The following is a 22530-nucleotide window of genomic DNA, read 5'->3' as shown; positions in this document are numbered from 1 at the left end:
TGCTAAATGCCTCCCAAACCCCGGCTGAGATGCACTGGGTCAGAGGGTCAGAGAGACACTGAGGGACCTATTGGAACACCCCATCTAGTGTCTGAGTTGCTTCCGCGCATTCCTGCAGCGTGGCTGCATTTGCCAACTGCCCTAGAACTCAGAGAGGAAAAAAGCAAGCGATTTATATTATTTAGGGCCGCTGAGTAAGTCCCTGAGCCGCTGCACTTTCGCTGTCACAGGCAGAGGGCGCAGCGAGAAGCTGTTTACATACAGACTCCTGGGGACACTGACACACACATAACCCCTGACGCTAGAGGAAACCGAGCCTTCATCTAAGGCAGTCCTTCGAGCCGAGCGGGAGAAAAATGAAAGCGGCAAGAACGTTGCTCCTAGACTCTACAGATCTCACTTTGAATTTGCCCACTGCCACCTTCCAGCTTAATTCCCACCATCTTCAGTTTAATCTTTATTTTTTTAAAAAAATTTATTGATTTGAGAGAGAGAGAAATGTCAATGTGAGAAAGATCAATCAGGCCACCTCCCACATGAGCACCAACTGGGGATTGAACCTGCTACCGGGGCATGTGCCCAACGAGGAATCAAACCTGCCACCCAGGATGATGCTCCAACCAATGAGCCACACCAGCCAGGGCAGTTTCCTCATCTTTAAAATGAGGATGGTACCACTCCCAGAGTTATTGAAAGGATGAATTAGAAAAGCATCCAGCCTCAGAGAGAATCTGCTGACTGGGCTGGGCCCGGACACGGCTGTTGGAACCCTCCATTCAAGACCTTCATTCACGCACCCCCTGCCATGTGGGGCACATGCCCCTCAGGGGGCAAGCTGGGTGCTCCTGTGGTCCTGTGGGCAGTGTCCCGTCTGATCTAAAGAAGACCTCCTGTGAGAAGTGAGGAGCAGGACAGAGAGAGAACAGGCCACCCCTGCCTCGTCGTGATGCCCTGAGGACAGAAGAGTCAGTCCCCGCAGAGCTGGAGCGGACCAGCCAGGAGCCCTGGTCAGGTGCAAAGCTGTGAGTGAAACTTCGCCTTCGCCTCCTCCATCCACCAAATGAATGAGCCAAGGTAATTCCTCAGAAGCTCTGGTGAGGGAGGTCAGAGCCGCAGACAAGCAGCCTGTGAAGGAGCAGTGGGCTCTGGTTTCCCGTCCTCGGTCCTCACCATCCTCTGGGGTGAGCGTGACAAAAGGGGGGGCAGGTGATGGTGCCCAGGCAGCAAGGTGGGTTTCAGGGCTGTTGCCACCTTACCCTGTATTTTCCAGAGGCAGGAGGCATACCCACACACATACCCACATGCACCCCACCTGAGATGCAGGACATGTAGGCCCCTTCTCACTCACTGGGATGGTCAAAATCAATAAGACAGAGAATAATAAGTGTTGCCAGAGATGCGGAGAAACCCTCTACCATTTCTGGTAGGAATGTAAAAAGGTGCAGTCACTTTGGAAAAGTCGGCCAGTTCCTCACTAAATTAAACATAAGGTCAGCAAATGACTCAGCAATTCCACTCCTAGGCACAGACCCCAGAGAAATGAAAACATACTCATAGAAATTTGAACATGAATGTTCACAGCAGCATTATTCATAACCGCCAAAAGTGGAAACAACCCAGATGTCCATCCGCTAATGAACGGATAAACAAAATGTGGTCTATCCATACGATGGAATATGTTTTGGCCATAAAAGGGGATGACACACTGATACATGCTACAATATGGATGAACCTTAAATGCATGATAAATGGAAGAGGCCAGTGACAGAAGCGACCCACTGCCTGGTTCTAACTCTGTGAACTGTCTGGGACAGGCAAGTCCATAGACTCAGAAGATAAATCAGTGGTTGCCTAGGGTTGGGGAGAGGAGGAAGGGAGGGTGGGGAATATGGAGTGGCTAAAAATGAGTGTAGGTTTTTTAGGGTTGATAAAAAACGTTCTGACAGAACTTGGGCTTGTGTAGCCTGCCCCCATCCAAGGAACAGCAGTCTCCTGATCACCACACCCTCTGTCTGAGGAACAGCAGCTATGTGTGAACAGCACCCACCAGAGGAGCTGCTACCAACTGAGGAGCAGCTGCTACCACAACCGCCTGAGGAGCAACCGCAGCCCGAGGAGCCACTGCCACCCAAGGAGCAGCCACTGAATGACTCAACATCTAGATATGGCGGTACGATCAAACGTGGGTAGACAAAGAAACCCCCAAAGGAAAGAAAAGGAGGACTTGCCAGAAAAGCAGCTAAGTGATACAGAGGCATGCAACATGACAGAAAAATAATTCAGATTAAGGGTCCTACAGTGCATAAACCGGATGGAGGAAAAAATCAACAACTTATGCCAGAAGCAAGAAGAAACAGATGAAAAAATCAATAAACTATATAAGAATCAAGAAGAAATGAAGAGTGATATGGCTGCAATAAAAAACACCATTGAAAGTTTCAATGGTAGACTAGGAGAAGCAGAGGACCGAATTAGCGAATTAGAAGACAGGGAAACAAAACACACCCAAACTGAACAGCAATTGGAGAAAAAAATTAAAAGACAGGAGGAGAGCCTAAGGGAGCTATGGGACAACATGAAATGAAACAACATACGAATAATAGGGGTGCCAGAACAAAAGAAAGATGAACAAGGGTTAGAAAACCTATTTGAAGAAATAATATCAGAAAACTTCCCAGAGGTGGGGAAGAAAAGAATCACACCACACAAGCACAGAGAGTCCCAAACAAGGTGAACCCGAAAAGACCCACACCAAGACACATCATAATTACCATGGCAAATGTTCAGAACAAAGAGAATATCTTAAAGGCTGCAAGAGAGAGACAGAAAGTTACATTCAAGGGATCTCCCATTAGATTATCAAATGATTTCTCAACAGAAACACATCAGGCCAGAAAAGAATGGACAGAAATTTACAAAGTGATGCAAAGCAAAGGACTGAATTCAAGAATACTCTATCCAGCAAGGCTATCATTCAAAATTGAAGGAGAAATAAGAAGCTTCACAGACAAAAAAGGGCTAGGGGAGTTTATCACCACCAAGCCAGCAATGCAAGAAATGCTAAAGGGACTGGTGTAAAAAGAAGAAATAAAAAGCTCAGAAAGAAAACAGCCACACAAAAAAAGAAATGGCTACAAACAAGTATCTTTCAATAATAACTTTAAACGTAAACAGACTAAATGCTCCAACCAAAAGACATTGAGTGGCTGAATGGATAAAAAAACATGACCCATACATTTGCTGTCTACAAGAGACCCACCTCAGAAGGAGGGACTCACACAGACTGAAAGTGAAGGGATGGAAAAATATCTTTCAGGCAAATGGAAATGAAAAAAAAGCTGGGGTAGCAATACTTATATCGGACAAAATAGACCTCAAAGTGAAGGCCATAACAAGAGATAAGGAAGGCCACTTCATAATACTACAGGGATCAATACAACAAGAAGATATAACCCTGATAAACATATATGCACCCAATGCAGGAGCACCCAAATACATAAAAAAAACTCCTGGGAAGATATCAAAGGAGAGATCGACAACAATACAATCATAGTAGGGGACTTTAATACACCACTGACATCACTGGATAAATCCTCTAGACCAGGGATGGGCAAACTTTTTGACTCGAGGGCCACAATGAGTTCTTAAACTGGACCAGAGGGCTGGAACAAAAGCATGGATGGAGTGTTTGTGTGAACTAATATAAATTCAAAGTAAACATCATTACATAAAAGGGTACGGTCTTTTTTTTCAATAGTTTTATTCATTTCAAACGGGCCAGATCCGGCCCGCGGGCCGTAGTTTGCCCATGGCTGCTCTAGACAAACAATCAGCAAAGAAACAGCAATCCTAAATGACTCACTAGATCAGATGGACTTAATTGACATCTTCAGAACACTTCACCCCAAAGCCACGGAATATACATTCTTCTCAAGGGCTCATGGGACATATTCAAAAATAGACCACATATTGGGTCACAAACAAAGTCTCCCCAAATTCAAGAAGATTGAAATCATACCAAGCATCTTCTCAGACCACGATGGCATAATATTAGAACTAAACTACAATAAAAACAACCCAAAATACTCAAAACAAAAAAAACGTTCTAAAGCTGCTTCTGGTGGTGGTTGTACAGTTAGTTCTGTGAGTTTACACTGATTATATACTTTAAACCAGTGTTTCTCAACCTGTGGGTCGCGACCCCTTTGGCAGTCGAACGACCCTTTCACAGGGGTCGCCTAAGACCATCCTGCATATCAGATATTTACATTACGATTCATAACAGTAGCAACATGAGTTATGAAGTAGCAACGAAAATAATTTTATGGTTGGGGGTCACCACAACATGAGGAACTGTATTGAAAGGGCCAGAAGGTTGAGAACCACTGGATTAAACGGTGAGTTGTATGTTACACTCTCACTAAAGGTGATGTATGAGAAAGGCGTGTAAAAGAAAGCCAGGGCTTAGATTTCTTTTTTCTCTTCTCGTTCCTTTCTTTCACTTTGGGATTTGGGAGGAACTAGGAACCACGGCCCGCACCGCCTCCCGCGTGCCCACGCTCCGCTGGCTTCCTGTTTTGCCTCGTGCTGGGAACACCGAGACTCTAGTAAAACACCCTCTGCAGGGCGGGCCCTCTGGCAGGTGTGAGCGAGGAGGCCGGGAAGGAATCTGCCCAGGTCAGCTCCCTTAGGCATCTGTGTCCACTCCCTTCCCACCATCGGAGACACGCTCTGTATAAGACATTCCTCATCAGGAATCCCCAGGTAGAATGCAAATATCCCTGGAAACTGAGTGTTGTCAACACTGGACGTCATGTTACCACATTGTGGGACCCCAAGTTTTACAAAGAGACAGTGAGGTCCATGTGGGGGAGGGTGCCTTGTCTTGTCACTGGGTTTCAGAGCACAGCGGCTGCAGCCCGAGCATGAGGTCGAATCCCCGCTCTCCTGCTGCTGGCTGTGTGGCCTTGGGCCAGTTGCTGAGCTTCTCTGTGTCCCGGTTCCTTCACCTCTAAAATGGGGACAACGAGCCCTAGCCAGTTTGGCTCAGTGGATAGAGCATTGGCCTGTGGACTGAAGGGCCCCAGGTTCAATTCCAGTCAAGGGCACACCCAGTGGGGGGCGTGCAGGAGGCAGCTGATCAATGATGAGAATCATTGATGTTTCTATCGCTCTCTCCCTCTCCCTTCCTCTCTGAAATCAATAAAAAATATATTTTTAAAAAGTGGGGACAATGACACTACCTTCCTCACAGGATTGATGTGAAGAATAAATGAGTTCATCCCTGGCCGGTTGCTCAGTGGTTAGAGCGCCAGCCTGTGGACCTTAGGGTCTTGGGTTAGGTTCCCAGGTTCCCCATGTCAATGTTTCTCTCTCCCTCCCCCCCCCCCCGCCTTCATTCCACTCTCTTTAGAAATCAATGGAGGAAATATCCTCAGGTGAGGATTAAAAAGAAAAAGAATAAAGGCGTTCATATACAGGGATGGGCAAAAGGAGACTGACGGCTGTTGGTACGGAAAACGACCTGCCGGGTGTGAGGACTACAAGAGCTTTATTAACCAGAAGACGGGCCAGGAGCACGGGGCACTTAGGTACAATCTGGAAGCGCTCACGTGGCCGGCCCTGTGTGCTGGCCTCGGCACTGTCGGCACAGAGTTCTTTATTGTGGGCAATAACCCTCAACCCGCGCATAAACCACCCAGAGCCACACCTATCATCGTTAACTATTGACAGCGAGGACCGGAGGGAAAGTTGCTTGCTCAACGCCGCTGAACTAGTTGGGGTGGGGGTGGGGGGGGGGGACTCCACACACAGAAAATATGCATTTTCATTTCATTTCCAAAGCACTTTGGCATTTTTTTAAATCCATTTTATTGTTTTCTTTTGACTAAAAGTCTCTTCCTGACTGAAAGTCCTTGAGGCCCATCAGACGGATGCTTTTCTTGTTACATATGAGGAACCCAAAGGCAGTGAGGCCGGGGTCACGCAGCCACCCAGCCCAGCCCCGCTCCCGGCAGCCCCGCTGGTCCCTCCACCGTTCCTTGGCTCCCAAATCTCCGCTCCGCTTGGCTTAATGATTTGCAGACGCTTACAATTAGTCACCAGTGGAGAGTTTTGCTTTGCTATCTCCCAGGAAGCTCAGCACCTGCCCAAAGGGGCAGGTCCACCCTCAGGCGGCCCCGGGGTGGTGGTGGGGGGGGAGCTGCATTGCCCTGGCGGCTGGAGGCTTCCTTCCCGGAGAATAGAGGCGGCAGGCAGCTGTGATCATCCCATACCTTTTGCATGTGACCCTGTTAATTATGTCCTTTCAAATGCATTGTTCACTCTCAGGCACCACCACACGGGGGCGTGTCCGTCTTCTGCACTCACCTGGGGACACACCTGGGCGGTGCATTTCTCTTGGAAGAGGGGACACAGACCAGACCAGGGCCTCCCGTGACCTCCCAGTCCCTTTTCGATAGAGTAGAGGGGCTCACACTCCACCAGCACTGTCTTAGTTGTGAAAATCCAACAAGATCATCCCGGTGCTCAGTGATCTCGGAAGCAGTGATTCATTCTCCTTGGGACGGGAGTGCCACTGGCAGCTGGGGCGGCAGACCAGGGATGCTGCCGCCCTGCCTCCCCACTCCCCCATCCCCCCCGCACCCAGGGCAGCACCCACAGCAGAGAATTACCCGGCCCAGAGGTCAACAGTGCCCAGCTCTAAACAGTGATCGAAAAGTCAGAACATTTATGGGGAATTCATTATGTGACAGGTAATTTCCATGCACTCTGTCATTTAATTGTTCCAGCAGCCCTAGGAGAGGGCATGGTTATTACACCCACTTTATGGATGAGAAAACTGGGGCGCAGAGCAGTTACATAACTTGCCCAAGTCCCCACATTTAGAATAGGACGGAGCAGGAATGAATTCCGGTACCTCTACCTCCCAGTACAGAGCACGCTCCAAAGCTGCCTATGGCCAGGGCTCACAATCATAACCGGATAAACAATAATTTGCTCAGATATGTACTTCTTCTCCCATAAATATAAACATATGCTGTTGTGATGAACAAAATACAAATCCTGAAAAGCATTCATATATTTACATTATCTTTCTGTCTATGCATTTTCTTCAAGCAAGAGACTCTAAAGGTCTAACACAGTGGTTCTCAACCATGGCTGCACATGAGAATCACCTGGGAATCTTTTTTTAAAATATATTTTATTGATTTTTTTACAGAGAGGAAGGAAGAGGGATAGAGAGTTAGAAACATCGATGAGAGAGAAACATCGATCAGCTGCCTCCTGCACACTCCCTACTGGGTATATGCCCGCAACCAAGGTACATGCCCTTGACCAGAATCGAACCTGGAACCCTTGAGTCCGGAGGCCGACGCTCTATCCATTGAGCCTAACCGGTTAGGGCCTTAATTTTTTTTTTTAATATGTTTTATTGGGAATCTTTTAAAAATCCTGATTTCTGGGCCTCACCCTCCGGAAATTCTGTTTCTTTGTTACTAATGCTGTGGCCCCACCCCATAACAAAGAAACAGAATTTCTGGAGGATGAGGCCCAGAAATCAGGATTTTAATAAGATTCCCAAGTGATTCTAATGTGCAGCCAAGGTTGAGAACCACTGGTCTTACAGCAGGTCCAGAAAAACCTTTGTCTCCAAAAAAAGGAGGAGGGGGGCCTCATCATCTAAAAGGTAGGGAAGCTCCGCTACAGGGGTGAATTACATTCAACTCCTGCAGCATCTGTTCTGCGTCTAAATTCATGTTGGCTTCGTTATGTTAGCTGCTGAAAAGGTTAATTGTAAAAGTCTGTTTTGAGTGTTTCCTCAAAACACAGGAGGAAAACCCCCTCACCAGCCATGTCTAAGGAGTCTGTGGCTGGTTTTGGGGTCCCTTCACCTCAGGTTCTTTTGGTGAAGGAAGTTGGGGCAAATGAAACCCTGAGTCCCTTCAATTTGGCTGCAGGTACTTGTCAAGGTTGCTCCAGCAGCATGATTCCCGAAGGATCTCAGATCCAAACGCCCCGAATGCCTCCTTTCTCTCGTCACTGCAAAAGCCCAACTGCTGGGTGAACGGTGAGGGCAGGTTGCACGAAACAGAGCCCCCCCGCCCGAGCTCCCAGGAGGTTCCCCGGCAAGGCTGCCCAGGCCAGGCCCTGGCCCCGGCCCCCTGGCCCCGGGGCTGCTCCACGCCCTTCCCCGGAAGCCCACTTACCCCTTCCCTCTTGACCGTGCCCTTCTCCTCCATCCTCGCCCCGGGAAGATGTGCCGCTTACTTGCTTTCAGCCAGGAGAGCGAAGGCACTGCTTGGAGAGAGAAGACACCAGGCTGCACTTTGGCCAGTGAAGTCCCGGCCAACCGGCCAATCACGTTTTTATAGCCTAAGGCCGAGTAAGCCTTTCAGAAAGCCAGGGCTGCCTCCTCTCACTTCTCCTTTGAAATGCCTGGGGCTTAGCTCAGCAAGTGGGCACATGGGCGCACGCACCCCCCCCCCCACCCCGGGGCTGCGGGCCCAGCGCCTTCCCGGTGGGCACACAGTCTGCGGTCCCCACTGCGTGAGCCTCACCAGCCAGGCTCGTGGTGAGTGACTGGAAGGGTTATTTCTGTCACAAACACATGGGAAGAAAGCAAGAGCTGCCATCCCCTCAGCACTGGGGTGAAGGGAGCCAGAGTGGCTCCAGGAAGTGGTCCCTGCCAGGCAGCCGAGCCCCCCCACCCCCTTGCCCTGTCTCTACCTGAGACTACGCAGCACTTCCTTGGAGGGTTTGTTTTCCTTCGGAAGTGGCCCAGAGCTGTAATTCTCTGTGCAATGATCACTATTGAAAACACAATCGATCTCTCCAAGCCCTTTATCAGCAGGGCAAGGAGGGTGAGTCACGGCTGCGGGTCTGGGTCCCCCACGCGTGGCCAGGCCACCGCCAGACCCCCTGCGGGCACGTGCTCCCCGGCCCGGGCATAGCGGCAAGGGGCCAAAATCCAAAGTCCCGGGAGGCCTGCAGACTGGCGTCTTCCCAGGACAGGCGCCTGCTGTACTTGCCGAGGCACAAATCCAGTTCCTTTGGCCATTTCTCCGCCTCCTTCACCTTCAAGTGCAATTACCTGGGAGTCAGGCGCAGCTCCGGCCTCAGCAGCAGCCCTGGGGTTTGTGGTCGGCTCCGCGTGTGGGGGGCTGTGAAGAGGGGGACGGTGTAATAGCCCGTGTGCGTGTACCGGGTGGGTGGTCCCTATGTCCCTATTTAAAAGGGAGGACTGGCCCGGCCGGCCTGGCTCGGTGGTTGAACATCCACCGATGAACCAGGAGGTCATAGTTCAATTCCCCATCAGGGCGCAGGCCTGGGTAGCGGAACCGATCCCCAGTGTGGGGGTGCAGGAGGCAGTCGATCCACGATTCTCTCTCATCATGGATGTTTCTCTCCCTCTCCCTTCCTCTCTGAAATCAATAAAAACACATTTAATGAATAAATAAAAGGGAGGACGGACCAGCCAGAAGACAACGATTTCCACCTAAAGCCTGGCAGGGCCCGAGGCTTCCAATGGTTCCGAAGAGTTATGACAACTTCTCCGAGGAAATGCACGGTGGGTGGGAGGAGGGGGTGTCGGGGGAGCTACAGGCGGTGCAAACACAACAAATGGCACAGGTCTGCAGAAGTCAGGCGGGGGGTGGGGAACCGGAAACCCTGCCTCCCACCCGAGTCCGCTCCCGCCTACCCTGCCTCGACTTCCCCGACCGGAGCCTAGGCCCACGGGTGACCCCCGGGAGCTGCGGCCGCGGTACCGAGCTCCTGCCGTCCCAGGGAACACGCGTCGTCACCAACGCCTCCCAGGAGCGCAGCGCGAGGGTCCGGGCGGGCGGTGCCGCGTGATGCGGTCATCGCCACGGGGCGCGGGCTGCGGGGGCTCCGGCGCCGTCGGGTCCGGTCCGGTCCGGTCCCCAGCCTCCTTCTGGCCCAGGACCCCCGAGTGGCGCCCAGCAGCCCCTCCCTGCCCCGGGCACCGTGGGGCCTGGCGGAGGCTCCGGGCGGGGGCGGGGGAGGGGTGGCCCTGGTCCGCGGCGGGGATCGTCCCCACCCGGGTCCTCCCAGGCCCCTGCCCCCGCTGACCCGGGAGTGTGGCCCGGCTCGCCCCCTGCAGGTGGTCCTTTGGGTTTCGGGAGCTCTGGTGTTTGTGAATTACCCACGGGAGCCGGGACCGGGCGTGGTCTCTGAGTCGCCCCCAGTGGCCTCGCCCCCGCCTGCCCGCCTGCGTCCAGCGTGGACCCGTGGGACCGGCGATGGGAGGCCGTTCCTGCCCGCGGTTTGCGGTGACTAATGCGCGCAGTGAGCAGCCCGGCCTTTCGTCTGGGTGCAGAGAGCAGGCCGAGGTGTGTCCCGGGACCAGGAACGCGCGTTCAGATTTCCAGGGAACTGATTGTGTTTGGAAACGACCTCTAGGAGAGCCGGCGAGTCATCTGTCAAGGTCAGGGGACAGCGGACAGCTGCAGGGGCCACACCCGGTGCAGCAAGGCCTCCCGGACTTCCCTTCCCCGCCCCCCACGGTGTGGTCCACCCCGGGGACATCCTGTTAGGGGTCCGTCCTCGTAGGGCTCCTCTTTCCCAAAGGGGCCCGCGTGAGGCCCTCTCGCTGACCTCCCACCGTGGGCAAAGCCTGGCCAAGCATCCTGGCTGGCCAAGGACTCTGACCTGAGGGTGCGGGTCTCAGATCTCCATTCCCCAATCGCTTCTGCTATTTATGACGAACACCTTCGATGTTATGAAATGTAACCATGTCAGCACACAGTTGGAGAGGACTTACAGAATCTGAAGACAGTGGTTGCGCTGGGGTGTGGGGTTCCAGGTGACGTGGGTCCTCGCATGTGCTTACGTTTATTTCACTGAGCCTGCGGCTGTGGCAGAGGGGGTGCGATGGGGCGCAAAGGATAAACACAGCCCTGGCCTCATGCAACTTAACTCCGGGTGAGGAAACATGACTTGGTCAAATAAACACATTGATGAATTTATAACTACAGACGGGCTCTGAAGACCGGGGAGCCGGTGGGGTGGTCACGGAAGGCTTCCTTAAAAAAGCGAGCTTGAGCTGAGATGGGAAGGAAGGAAGGAGAGCTTACCCAGGCAAAGGGGGTAGGGATGGGGCGGCAGAGAGAGCCTCCCAGACAGGGGACAGTTGGTACCGAGGCCCTGCGGCAGAAGAGAGTGTGATGCCGTCAAGAGATTGTAAATTCAGCCCGGCCGGGTGCTCAGTGGTTGAGCTTCAACCTATGAACCAGGAGGTCATGGTTCGATTCCCAGTCAGGGTACATGCCCAGGTTGCGCACTCGATCCCCAGTAGGAGGCAGCCGATCAATGATTCTCATTGTTGATGTTTCTCTCTCTCCCCCTCTCCCATCCTCTCTGAAATCAATAAAAATGTATTAAAGAAATGGTAAGGTCAGTGTGGTTCAAGAACACAGAACAGAGAGGAAGAGTGAAGGGAGAAGGAAGCTGGTGAGATGGGCAGGGCCAGACGATAGTTAGCCCTTGTGGGCCTTGTTAAGGAGCTTGATTTTTGTTCTAGGAGCAGAGAGGAGGCATTAAGAGTTTTGGAGAGTGCTCAGGTTTGTGTTTTTAAAAGTTAACTAACCCTCGAGGGGGACAAGAGGCCGATGGGTTTGGGGCAGAGGAATGGGGGCAGTTCTTCGCTGTGGAATAGCTGAAAGATGATGGTGCAAGAGATTAGAGGATACGTTTGAGAGATAGTTAGGATGTCAAGTTGATGGAACTTGGTGTCTGACAGTATGATGATGAGGGGAAATAAGAGAATTTCTGTATTCATGTTGGAATAAAATGAAAAAGAAAAAAAAGATCCTTTTGAAAATGAAGCTTTTCAGAATTGAAAAAAATTTACATAGGAAAATTTAACCAGAACGTAACTTGTTGAATTAGCACCTCAAAGCAGACTGGCAATCCCTGGGTTGTTTTGAGACCAGACAATGGTACCAGAACTTCAGGTCACCGGCATCTCACCTCTACTTAGGAATGTTCTGGGATTTTAAAGTTTTACCATGGGCTTCAGTTGTAGACTGCTGTGGCTCCCGAATCCATTTGCTCAGTCCCTCTTCAATAGTAACGGAATTACCTGGGCCAGAACCTGCGGCTGCCCAAAGTAAAGACTGCCTCTCCCCCTCATCCCTGAACTTGGGTGGACAAATGGCTCGGTTCTGTCTAATGCCACATATGCAAAGGTGTCATGTGGGTGGTGGCTTCCAGGAACCTTGCTCTCTTCTCTGCCCCTTTCTCCAGCCCTGCTGCCTGAAATGAGGGTGCCCCCGGCATTGACCCCGAGATGGAGGCCACACGGAACGGAGCAACAAGATGGTAGGAGCCTGGGTCCCTACCCTGTGGGGCACGATGTCAGCCCCGGACCACTGCCTGAACTTGGCATGTTCTTCCGTTTTGCTTTCTGTCGCTTGCAGCTGAGTCTGGTTCTCACTGATAGAACCCTCCAACATTTGCCTGGAAACCTGTCAGGACCGAGAACGGGAAGGGCCTAACCCTTGAAGAAGCTGTGAAGACATTTTCATTGACTGGCCTGGGTCATGTTTTACATTTTGAGGAAAGGGCTCTCTCTTGGAAATGAACGGCCTGAAGGCCCTGGTCTTAAAGGAGAGAGCGTGGACCCCTGAGCGGCTGGGTGCGAACGTCAGTGGGGCCTCACCCAGGCTGCTGACTTCATTAAACGGCTCTTGTTTTTGTTCGCGTTCTGGTGAAGAACTTGCACGGATCGGAGTGGCCTGCCTCAGCCCGTTTCCCCTTCGTCCCTGTTGTTTCTGTGCGCCACATGGGAGGACGCGGGTTCTCCAGGGACACATGCACCACCTCGGAGCAGAGGCCTGCGTGTGCCTCAGTGAGGCTGCTCCCCACGGCGCCCTCTCGTGGAGATGCGCTGCTGTGTCTTTTGCAAATATTTTCTCCGCCTGTGGCCCATCTTCTCCTTCTCTTGACAGTTAATGTATTTTTAACTTCACAAAACCCAGAAAGTAGAACAAATCACCAAGCAGCATTTTGGAGGAGCCACGTTCCCAGGATACAGCAGTTAAAGAAGAAGGAGAAGGAGAAGGAAGAGGAGAAAGAAGAAAGAAGGAGGACTCGAAGGCGGGGCTGTGTGGGCTGGGCAGACCCGCTTAGAACCAGGCCGTTGCCCGCAGGAAGAGCCGTGGGCGCCCGCTGTCCCTGGCACCGAGGCCTGGAGCTGCCGCTGCGATGGGCAGAGGCGTGCGGGGAGGGCTCAGTGCTGGGGTGTCGCCCTCATGAGAGTCTAGCCCCAAGCAGTGGGTCCTTGGAACTCAGACCTGTTGGTACTCATATGGGACAGGGCCTGGGACTCTGTATCCTAAAGCCATGGCCCCCCCCCCCCCCCACACACACACACACCTGTGATCCTATCAGGCAAACACGGGAGAAACTACGCCTCCAGGTGGCCGCCTACTTGACTCCATGCCCCACCGAGGAGGGTCCCCACGTGGAAGGCTCTGGGGCGGCCCCTGGAGCACAGGTCCTGCGGAGCCACCCTGCCCCACTCCCGCCATCACAGGCAATCCGTTCAGCAAACACGCAAAGGGAACACGATTATTTTATTTCATTTAAAATAGCAGGACTCTGGCGTCAACCTAAATGGTCAGGGTTTTCATTACAGTTTTGCATGCGCAAAGAAACCTCACGCTATGTTGTTATGCCATAAAAGGGAAGTTTGTAAAAATATTTCTTCTTGTCGTGAACATGTGGGGAGCTCTGCTTGTTGCCTCAGTCCAGGCCAAATAATAATCTTTATCAACAAGTCAAACCAACCAAACAAAACAACGCTGAAGCAAAAAGAGGCAAAAGTGCCTGGTAAACGTGATTTAAAAGACCAGGGATCAGCCCTGGCCGGTGCGGCTCAGTGGGTGGGAGCACCATCCTGTGCGCCTAAGGGTCGCGGGTTTGATTCCTGGTCAGAGCACAGACCCGTTTTGCGGGTTCAACCCCCAATCAGGGCGCGTGCGGAGGGCAGCCAGTTAATGTTCCTCTCTCCCTTCCTCTCTAAAAACTAATAAAAAACATATCCTTGGGTGAGGATTAAGATAGTGATAAAGACCAAGGTTCAGAGAGTGTCTGAGTGCACAGCACCTGTTCCAGCTGAGGACACGCGTCTGTAACTGGGGGTGAAGGTGGATAAACGTCAGGGACAGCGACGAGAACGTGTGAAAGGAACACAGCGCTGTGTGCTCGGCCCCCACCCGGGCTCTCCCCTCCCCCGCGTGACTTCATTCCCGCAGCCTCACACCCTCCAGCCCCGGACGCCCACCAGCTGTGGTCTCCCAGGCCCAGGTCCAGGCCCAGGGACAATCCCCTCCCAGCAGCACCACCAGCTGCAGCCACGGGCGGCCGCAGGGATGGAGGTCCCAGGTGCAGCTGCTCAGAGGTGTTTCCGGGGGCGGACAGCACAGCAGGGCTCCGGACACGTGGGATGAGAGCTTGAGGGCGCGCAGGGCACCCGCCATGTCTCCCGTGAGCCCCCGGCCGTTTCTGACTGCAGCCTGTCTGGGGAAACGCCCAGCTGAGCCCGGGACTGGCGGGGGGGGGGGGGGGGGCCTTCTGAGCAGGACTTGTCCCAGCAGCTTTCCTCGTGGCCCATCCTCAGCCTCAGCGGCTCCCTGAACTTCTACTCCAGCCCAGAAGCTAACGTGAGGGTCTCCACGGGCTCTGGCGTGACCTGCTGCCACAGCTCCAGGGCCCCCGGGCTCCCCCGACACGGGCTCCCCCGACACGGGCCGTTTCTGTCAGGGGATTTCCCCTCGGATCCTACGGGGATGCCCACCTCCTGCTGATTTTCATAACGAAACTTTAAAGGCGACCGAAAAGGAGCACTTCGGGCTAGTTCTGCAGACGGCCACGCCTTCAGGTTCTCTTCCTGTTACAGACGTTGCTTTTCGGAGTAAAACAGGAACCCACAGGGTGGCGTGGCTTTGGTTTTAATCCAGAACCGTTTTATAGGCTCCGAAAATCATGTCCATGCGGCAAGGCCCTCACGGAGCCCCAGGGAGTAACACCTGCGAATAACGTGGTACTGGCCCCACTAAGGCTCCAGCCCCCCATCTAAGGCTCCAGCCCCCACTAAGGCTCCAGCCCCCCAACTAAGGCTCCAGCCCCCCCATCTAAGGCTCCAGCCCCCACTAAGGCTCCAGCCCCCCAACTAAGGCTCCAGCCCCCCATCTAAGGCTCCAGCCCCCCATCTAAGGCTCCAGCCCCGACTAAGGCTCCAGCCCCCCCACTAAGGTCCTGGCCCCACCCCAAGGCTCCAGCCCCCACTAAGGCTCCGGCCCCCACTAAGGCTCCAGCCCCCCCGCTAAGGCTCCAGCCCCCCATCTAAGGCTCCAGCCCCGACTAAGGCTCCAGCCCCCACTAAGGCTCCAGCCCCCACTAAGGCTCCAGCCCCCCAACTAAGGCTCCAGCCCCCCCATCTAAGGCTCCAGCCCCCACTAAGGCTCCAGCCCCCACTAAGGCTCCAGCCCCCCATCTAAGGCTCCAGCCCCGACTAAGGCTCCAGCCCCCCCACTAAGGTCCTGGCCCCACCCCAAGGCTCCAGCCCCCACTAAGGCTCCGGCCCCCACTAAGGCTCCAGCCCCCCATCTAAGGCTCCAGCCCCCACTAAGTCCAGCCCCCCATCTAAGGCTCCAGCCCCCCCACTAAGGCTCCAGCCCCCCATCTAAGGCTCCAGCCCCCCCACTAAGGCTCCAGCCCCCCATCTAAGGCTCCAGCCCCCCCACTAAGGCTCCAGCCCCCCATCTAAGGCTCCAGCCCCCACTAAGGCCCCCCCCCAAGGCTCCAGCCCCCACTAAGGCTCCGACGGTGACAGCTACTTGTCCCGTTCTTAGCCACCGGCTTCCGTGACTTCCGAGAAAGTTAAAGGGCTGGCGGGAGAGCCACAGAATATAGAGATACAGGTGCTTATTTTAAGTCCTTTTTGTATTAAACGTAAGTTATCACCTGTGACCTATGTCACTTTCCCCAACCAACTCCCAAACATCCACCTTCGGGGCAGAACCAGTATTGGGGCTATTCGTGTCACCTTTCCTGTAAAAACTGAACTAGGAAGTGAAGAGACCGCTCCCGACAGGCCCGGCCGGTGCTCACAGCACAGACCGCGACCGTGGGCGACCCCAGGGAGTCCCCGACGGCCTTTCTTATTCCTGCCCCGGCCGCTGCCTGGAGGAGGGAACCTGCATCTGACGTGACTGGGGAGGCAGGAGTCTGGGTTCTGGCCTGTGCTGGAGACTTGGATGCATCTACACCAAGGCTGGCCACCTGAGAGGCGGGAGGTTCCAGGAGGCCGGCTGCGGGCTGCACTCAGGGCATCACCAGGGCACCTCCAGGGCACCTGGTTCAAGGTACCGGCTCTTGGTGGCTGGCAAAGCTCCCCCAGAACAGCCATGCTCCCAGGGCAGGCCCACACCCTGACCTGCGCAACTCTGCTCCATGATATCCAGGTGTGTGTGTGGGGGGCGGGGGGGGAGGGGGGGCACCTTTCCAGCGCCCCCTGGCGCTTTACTTAGGAGGGTAAATAGTGTGTGTAGCTCTTCATGCTTTTCCCACGGGTGTGGGTCCTCAAGCTGTAAACAGTGCTGTGTGGTCCAGAGGCCGCTGACCTGGCAGTGGTCACGTCCCACTGGTGTCCCTGAGTCTCACTGCCACCCGCACGCGGACAGACGCCGAGCACAGCGGACACGTGGTCGGACACCTGCTGCCTCAGGGTCCAGGAGGTAGAAGAAGCTGAGTTGTGGCCGCCCCTCCACCGGCCTCAAGAGCTCGGACAGCAGAGGACAGGCTTCCGGCTGCAGCGTCCCCCTCCCTGCAGCGGTCAGCACCCGCCCAGACCAGGAAGGGAGGCTCAGGTGTGTGGAAGTTCGTCGGGGTCCACCTGGGCCCCCGAGTCCCCCGTCCTGGAGGGCGCCGAGGCCTCAGGCGGGCCGGCCAGGCTCTCGGCGGGAGGCGGCGTCGGGCAGCAGCAGCAGAGGGAGAAGAGCCGAGTCCGGACGGCGCGGGTGCAGAGGACGAACATGATGCAGTTGGCACCTCCCTGAAACGTGTTCCCGATTCCCTGCGGGGGCGAGAGGAGGGCAGGAGTGCCAGGGCTGCAGGGGGTCTTCAGCACACAGGCCGGGGGGGCTGGCAACCCCAGACCTTGCCCTGCACCCTGGGGCCGGGCTGCCATGACCCTGCATGTGGGCCGTCGGCGGCAGCGCTCCGGGCGGGTCTGAGCGGGCAGACCTGGCCCAGCCGCGTCTCTAGGTCTCCTGGGCTGGGAAGGACCAGGGAGCATCCACGCTCCTGGGGCTCCTCTGGGGCCGCTGGGCAGCCCCTGGACGCACGCGCGGGGGCTGCACTAGAGCCACGCCGACCTTCCACCTCCTCTCACCGGGCTCCCTGTCTCGGCGGCCGGCAGGAAGGGACTGGAGCCGAGCCCCCTGGCAGCCCTGCATTGGCGGATGCACTGGGACGTGCCCACTCTGTGTGTGCGTGGGGGGGTGATCTGACACTGCCGCTGGGAGCAGCAGGGTGGGGGGGGGGAGAGAAGAAGGGCGGGCAAAGCTACCTACGTGCAGAACGACCAGCACCGGGGCCCGCACGGCCGGGGAGCCACAGAGCGTCAGCACGAATCGCACGGTGCTCCAGACCCGGAGGCAAATGAAGATGACGGGGATGAGGACCAGCTTCTTATCCGCCATGGAGCTGTGGTGCTGCAGCCGGTGTGCCTCGGACAGGATGGGCCGGTACTCGGAGAGCGCCTGGTGCTGTGCAGGGAACACCCAGAGCGGCGTGAGCAGGACGGATGCCCGCAGCTGCCCAGGGGCTGCCGTCCTCCCAGGTCTCAGACTCGCAGGAGAGGGAGCAGTGAGGCGTGGAGCGCCTTCCCCTTGCACGCTGGAGCCCAGCCTCCATCACCAGCTTCCCCCTGCACGCTGGAGACCAGGCTCCATCACCAGCTTCCCCCTGCACACTGAAGCCCAGCCTCCATCACCAGCTTCCCCCTGCACGCTGGAGCCCAGCCTCCATCACCAGCTTCCCCCTGCATGCTGGAGCCCAGCCTCCATCACCAGCTTCCCCCTGCATGCTGGAGCCCAGCCTCCATCACCAGCTTCCCCCTGCACACTGAAGCCCAGCCTCCATCACCAGCTTCCCCCTGCACGCTGGAGACCAGGCTCCATCACCAGCTTCCCCCTGCACGCTGGAGCCCAGCCTCCATCACCAGCTTCCCCCTGCACGCTGGAGCCCAGCCTCCATCACCAGCTTCCCCCTGCACGCTGGAGCCCAGCCTCCATCACCAGCTTCCCCCTGCACGCTGGAGCCCAGCCTCCATCACCAGCTTCCCCCTGCACACTGGAGACCAGGCTCCATCACCAGCTTCCCCCTGCACGCTGGAGCCCAGGCTCCAATCACCAGCTTCCCCCTGCACGCTGGAGACCAGGCTCCATCACCAGCTTCCCCCTGCACGCTGGAGACCAGGCTCCATCACCAGCTTCCCCCTGCACGCTGGAGCCCAGCCTCCATCACCAGCTTCCCCCTGCACGCTGGAGCCCAGCCTCCATCACCAGCTTCCCTCTGCACGCTGGAGCCCAGCCTCCATCACCAGCTTCCCCCTGCACGCTGGAGACCAGACTCCATCACCAGCTTCCCCCTGCACGCTGGAGCCCAGGCCCCATCACCAGCTTCCCCCTGCACGCTGGAGCCCAGGCCCCATCACCAGCTTCCCCCTGCACGCTGGAGACCAGGCTCCATCACCAGCTTCCCCCTGCACGCTGGAGCCCAGCCTCCATCACCAGCTTCCCCCTGCACGCTGGAGACCAGGCCCCATCACCAGCTTCCCTCTGCACGCTGGAGACCAGCCTCCATCACCAGCTTCCCCCTGCACGCTGGAGCCCAGGCCCCATCACCAGCTTCCCCCTGCACGCTGGAGACCAGCCTCCATCACCAGCTTCCCCCTGCACGCTGGAGCCCAGCCTCCATCACCAGCTTCCCCTTGCACGCTGGAGCCCAGGCCCCATCACCAGCTTCCCCCTGCACGCTGGAGCCCAGCCTCCATCACCAGCTTCCCCCTGCACGCTGGAGCCCAGCCTCCATCACCAGCTTCCCCCTGCACGCTGGAGACCAGGCTCCATCACCAGCTTCCCTCTGCACGCTGGAGACCAGGCTCCATCACCAGCTTCCCCTTGCACGCTGGAGACCAGGCTCCATCACCAGCTTCCCCCTGCACGCTGGAGCCCAGCCTCCATCACCAGCTTCCCCCTGCACGCTGGAGACCAGGCCCCATCACCAGCTTCCCCCTGCACGCTGGAGACCAGGCTCCATCACCAGCTTCCCCCTGCACGCTGGAGCCCAGCCTCCATCACCAGCTTCCCCCTGCACGCTGGAGACCAGGCTCCATCACCAGCTTCCCCCTGCACGCTGGAGCCCAGGCCCCATCACCAGCTTCCCCCTGCACGCTGGAGACCAGGCTCCATCACCAGCTTCCCTCTGCACGCTGGAGACCAGGCTCCATCACCAGCTTCCCCCTGCACGCTGGAGCCCAGGCCCCATCACCAGCTTCCCCCTGCACGCTGGAGACCAGCCCCCATCACCAGCTTCCCCCTGCACACTGGAGCCCAGGCTCCATCACCAGCTTCCCCCTGCACGCTGGAGACCAGGCTCCATCACCAGCTTCCCCCTGCACGCTGGAGCCCAGGCTCCATCACCAGCTTCCCCCTGCACACTGAAGCCCAGCCTCCATCACCAGCTTCCCCCTGCACACTGGAGCCCAGGCTCCATCACCAGCTTCCCCCTGCACGCTGGAGACCAGGCTCCATCACCAGCTTCCCCCTGCACACTGAAGCCCAGCCTCCATCACCAGCTTCCCCCTGCGTGAGCCCCCGATTCCCATCACTAGCTCCCACCTGCCACTGGAGCCCAGGTTCCCATCACAAGCCCAGATCCTTCTGAACTCCCGTCTCCTCGGTCCACAGCCTGTGCCACACCTCCATGTGGGTGTCTCACACACGGGGATCGGCCCAGTGGTCCCAGACTTCCTGCCATTACAGGAAGGGCAGGGAGGAAGAGAGACACAGAAGGGCAGCTCTGGAGGGGCACCCTGGGCAGAGCCTGGTGGAGCTCTGGGAGCCCGGAGCCCTCCTAGGGCAGTGGAAACGAGGAGGAGTGGGAGGGCAGCGGGGTACCCCCTGGCCCAGGCAAGAACACAAAGAGGGCTTCAGACCAGCGGGTAAGCCCTGCAGGCATCTCTCCAGCCGAGCCAGAAGTGGGGGCAGGAGGGATGAGAGCCCGGTCTGTTCAGAGTAAAATGAGGAGTCTCCACATAGGTGGGAACCCAGGGTGAGGATCAGGGGTCACACAGCTGCCAGGAGCACCCCCCAAACCCAGAAATGGCTGCTGGGGCACCGTCTGCCCTGAGCGACAGGGAGTCCAGCCACGAACACTCAGACACCTGCAGAGGGAGCCGGGAAGAAGGCCGTATTCGGAGCTTCATGGGCACCTGCCTCCCTGCTCTGGCCCCTGGTCACCGCCCATCCTTTACCGTAACGACTCACACCCCTGCCTCGCTCTCGGACAGGATCCCCGTCTGGGTTCTCAGGATGACCTCCCACCGCACACAGCGGTTTGGAAAGTAGATGCTCAATAAAAGTGCACTGAACGCGCGGCTGAGCCGGCGGGCGGGCGGGTGACTGAGGCCTTTCCTGGCGGCAGTTTGCCCGTGGCCAGGAGGAGGCTCACCCCTCACACTTGCAGAACCAGCAGTTACGCACAAGGAGCCGCTTGGCCAGCCTGCCAGAGGGAAACCATTCTTCCCTAGAATCTGCGGCCAGCCCTCGTGGTCAGAAGTCTCCGAGACGTCGCCAGCCGGCCGAGCGTGTTGATTTATGGGCTCCTGGGTGCCTGGAAAGCCGACCAGCTGTGACGTAACCCGAATCCTCAAGGATAACGAGGTGAGTTATCGGTTCACTATGGTGAGATCCGTGACTTTCATCTACATTCCTCTCCCGTTGAGCCACCGCGGTGGGCTGTACAGGAGGGGGCAGTAGAGGGCTGTGGCCGGGCACCCAGGCTGGCGCTCTCTCCTTGGGAGCTGAATGGGATTGGGGAGCCCTTCACCTCTGTAAGCTCCCCTTTTCTCATCCACAAACGAGGAGTCACAGGACCCGCTCCGACAGGACTGTGTAGTCAGCAAACCAGACATCCCGTGATGTGTGTAATTCACGGTGACCGACGCCGCCCAAGCTCTCCATTACTACTTTCTTTGTTGTTGTTAATCCTCACACGAGGATATTTTCCATTGATTTTTAGAGAGAGTGGAAGGGAGAGGAAGACGGAGAGAAATATCGATGTGAGAGAGACACATCGATTGGTTGCCTCCTACACGCACCCCGACCAGGACCAGGGAACCTACAACCAGGTATGTGCCCTTGATTGGAATCAAACCCAAGACCCTTCAGTCGGCGGGCCAGCGCTCTATCCACTGAGCCAAACCGGCTAGGGCTCCCCATTACTAGTTCAGTCCCCTAAGGTGGCCGAGCCCAAAGCCAGAACTCAGGGGCAAGCCCGCAGCGGGCGCAGTGGCCACACGGCGCTCTGGGCGGGGCTGCGGGTGAGCGGGCACAGGCACCTACCGCCCTGTTTATGTGCTTCCGGATGAGGAGGTAGAGCACGGGCAGCATGACGTAGGCCAGCAGCTCCCACAGCTTCCCGGTCAGCAGCATCCACAGGACACGGTCCTTCGCCTCCAGGTCGATCCAGCACCAGCCCACGGACACGTCCGAGGCGTCGTAGCCGATCTTCTTTAGGATGACAGCTGCCACGGTGATGGCCAGTGGAACCCCCCAGCTGAGGAATAAGGAGCAAACGGGCACAGATCAGGCCCCGGCTCCCAGCACAGCCAGCCAGAGGGGAATGACCGGACGCTCTCCAGACAAGAACAACCACGCTCTCCGAGTGTCCTGCGGGGGGAGTGCCCAGCAAGGGTTGAAGGGGCCTCTACGGAGCCAGGGCAGCACCAGGCTCACTTTTCTGGAGCTGAGTTACTATCCCCACAGCCACGCGGCCGGGACCCCGAGCCTGAGGCCCTTCCCAGCAGTCCCCATGCCAGGGCCCCCCGTGTCCTCGCCCCTAATAGGGGAGGCAGGAAGGAGCGTGCCCTCCTAGCAGTCACAAAGGCACAGAAGGGGCAAAGCCCCACAAAAGTTAAAGGGAATGACAAAGGTATCAGGGAGTTTGTCCATTTTAAATGCTTGTTCTATGTGAAGTTATTTATCTGGTAAGTTAATATACAGGGCGGGGCAAAAGTAGGTTTACAGCTATTCTTATGGAAAATAATACAATAATCCTATATAATAAAAGCCCAGCAACTGAAATGGCAGATCAAACAGAACAAACCAGAGACCAGAACTACCGGCCCCTCGCTCAGACCAGCTCCCCCACCCACCGCCCCCAGCAGGGAACCCCACCCTGATTGGGGCCATGGCTGGCCTGCAAACTGCCTGC

General features: G+C 56.4%; 1 protein-coding gene across 3 annotated transcripts in view; it reads right to left on the bottom strand.

Annotated features, from left to right (window-relative positions):
• Window positions 1-22530, bottom strand: part of LOC308516057 (G-protein coupled receptor 157-like) — a 44569-nt gene that overhangs the window by 11902 nt on the left and 10137 nt on the right. The window contains exons 2-4 of one of the 3 annotated variants that reach the window (XM_081086809.1): window positions 21660-21873; window positions 17604-17798; window positions 14964-17104 (exon numbers count right to left, since the gene is read on the bottom strand). In XM_081086809.1, the coding sequence (XP_080942935.1) occupies window positions 16895-17104; window positions 17604-17798; window positions 21660-21873 (619 nt within the window). In that variant the 3' untranslated portion in view covers window positions 14964-16894. Of the gene's footprint in view, window positions 1-8210; window positions 8299-9094; window positions 9434-14963; window positions 17105-17603; window positions 17799-21659; window positions 21874-22530 lie in introns of those variants that run through there. The other 2 variants (XM_081086807.1, XM_081086810.1) reach the window with 2 other exon arrangements.

The sequence above is a fragment of the Myotis nattereri genome, assembly GCF_964212035.1.
Source record: "Myotis nattereri genome assembly, chromosome: 3".
NCBI classification, from domain to species: Eukaryota; Metazoa; Chordata; class Mammalia; order Chiroptera; family Vespertilionidae; genus Myotis; species Myotis nattereri.
Note: the sequence above shows the minus strand (reverse complement) of the source record. Positions and strands in the feature narration are given on the sequence as shown.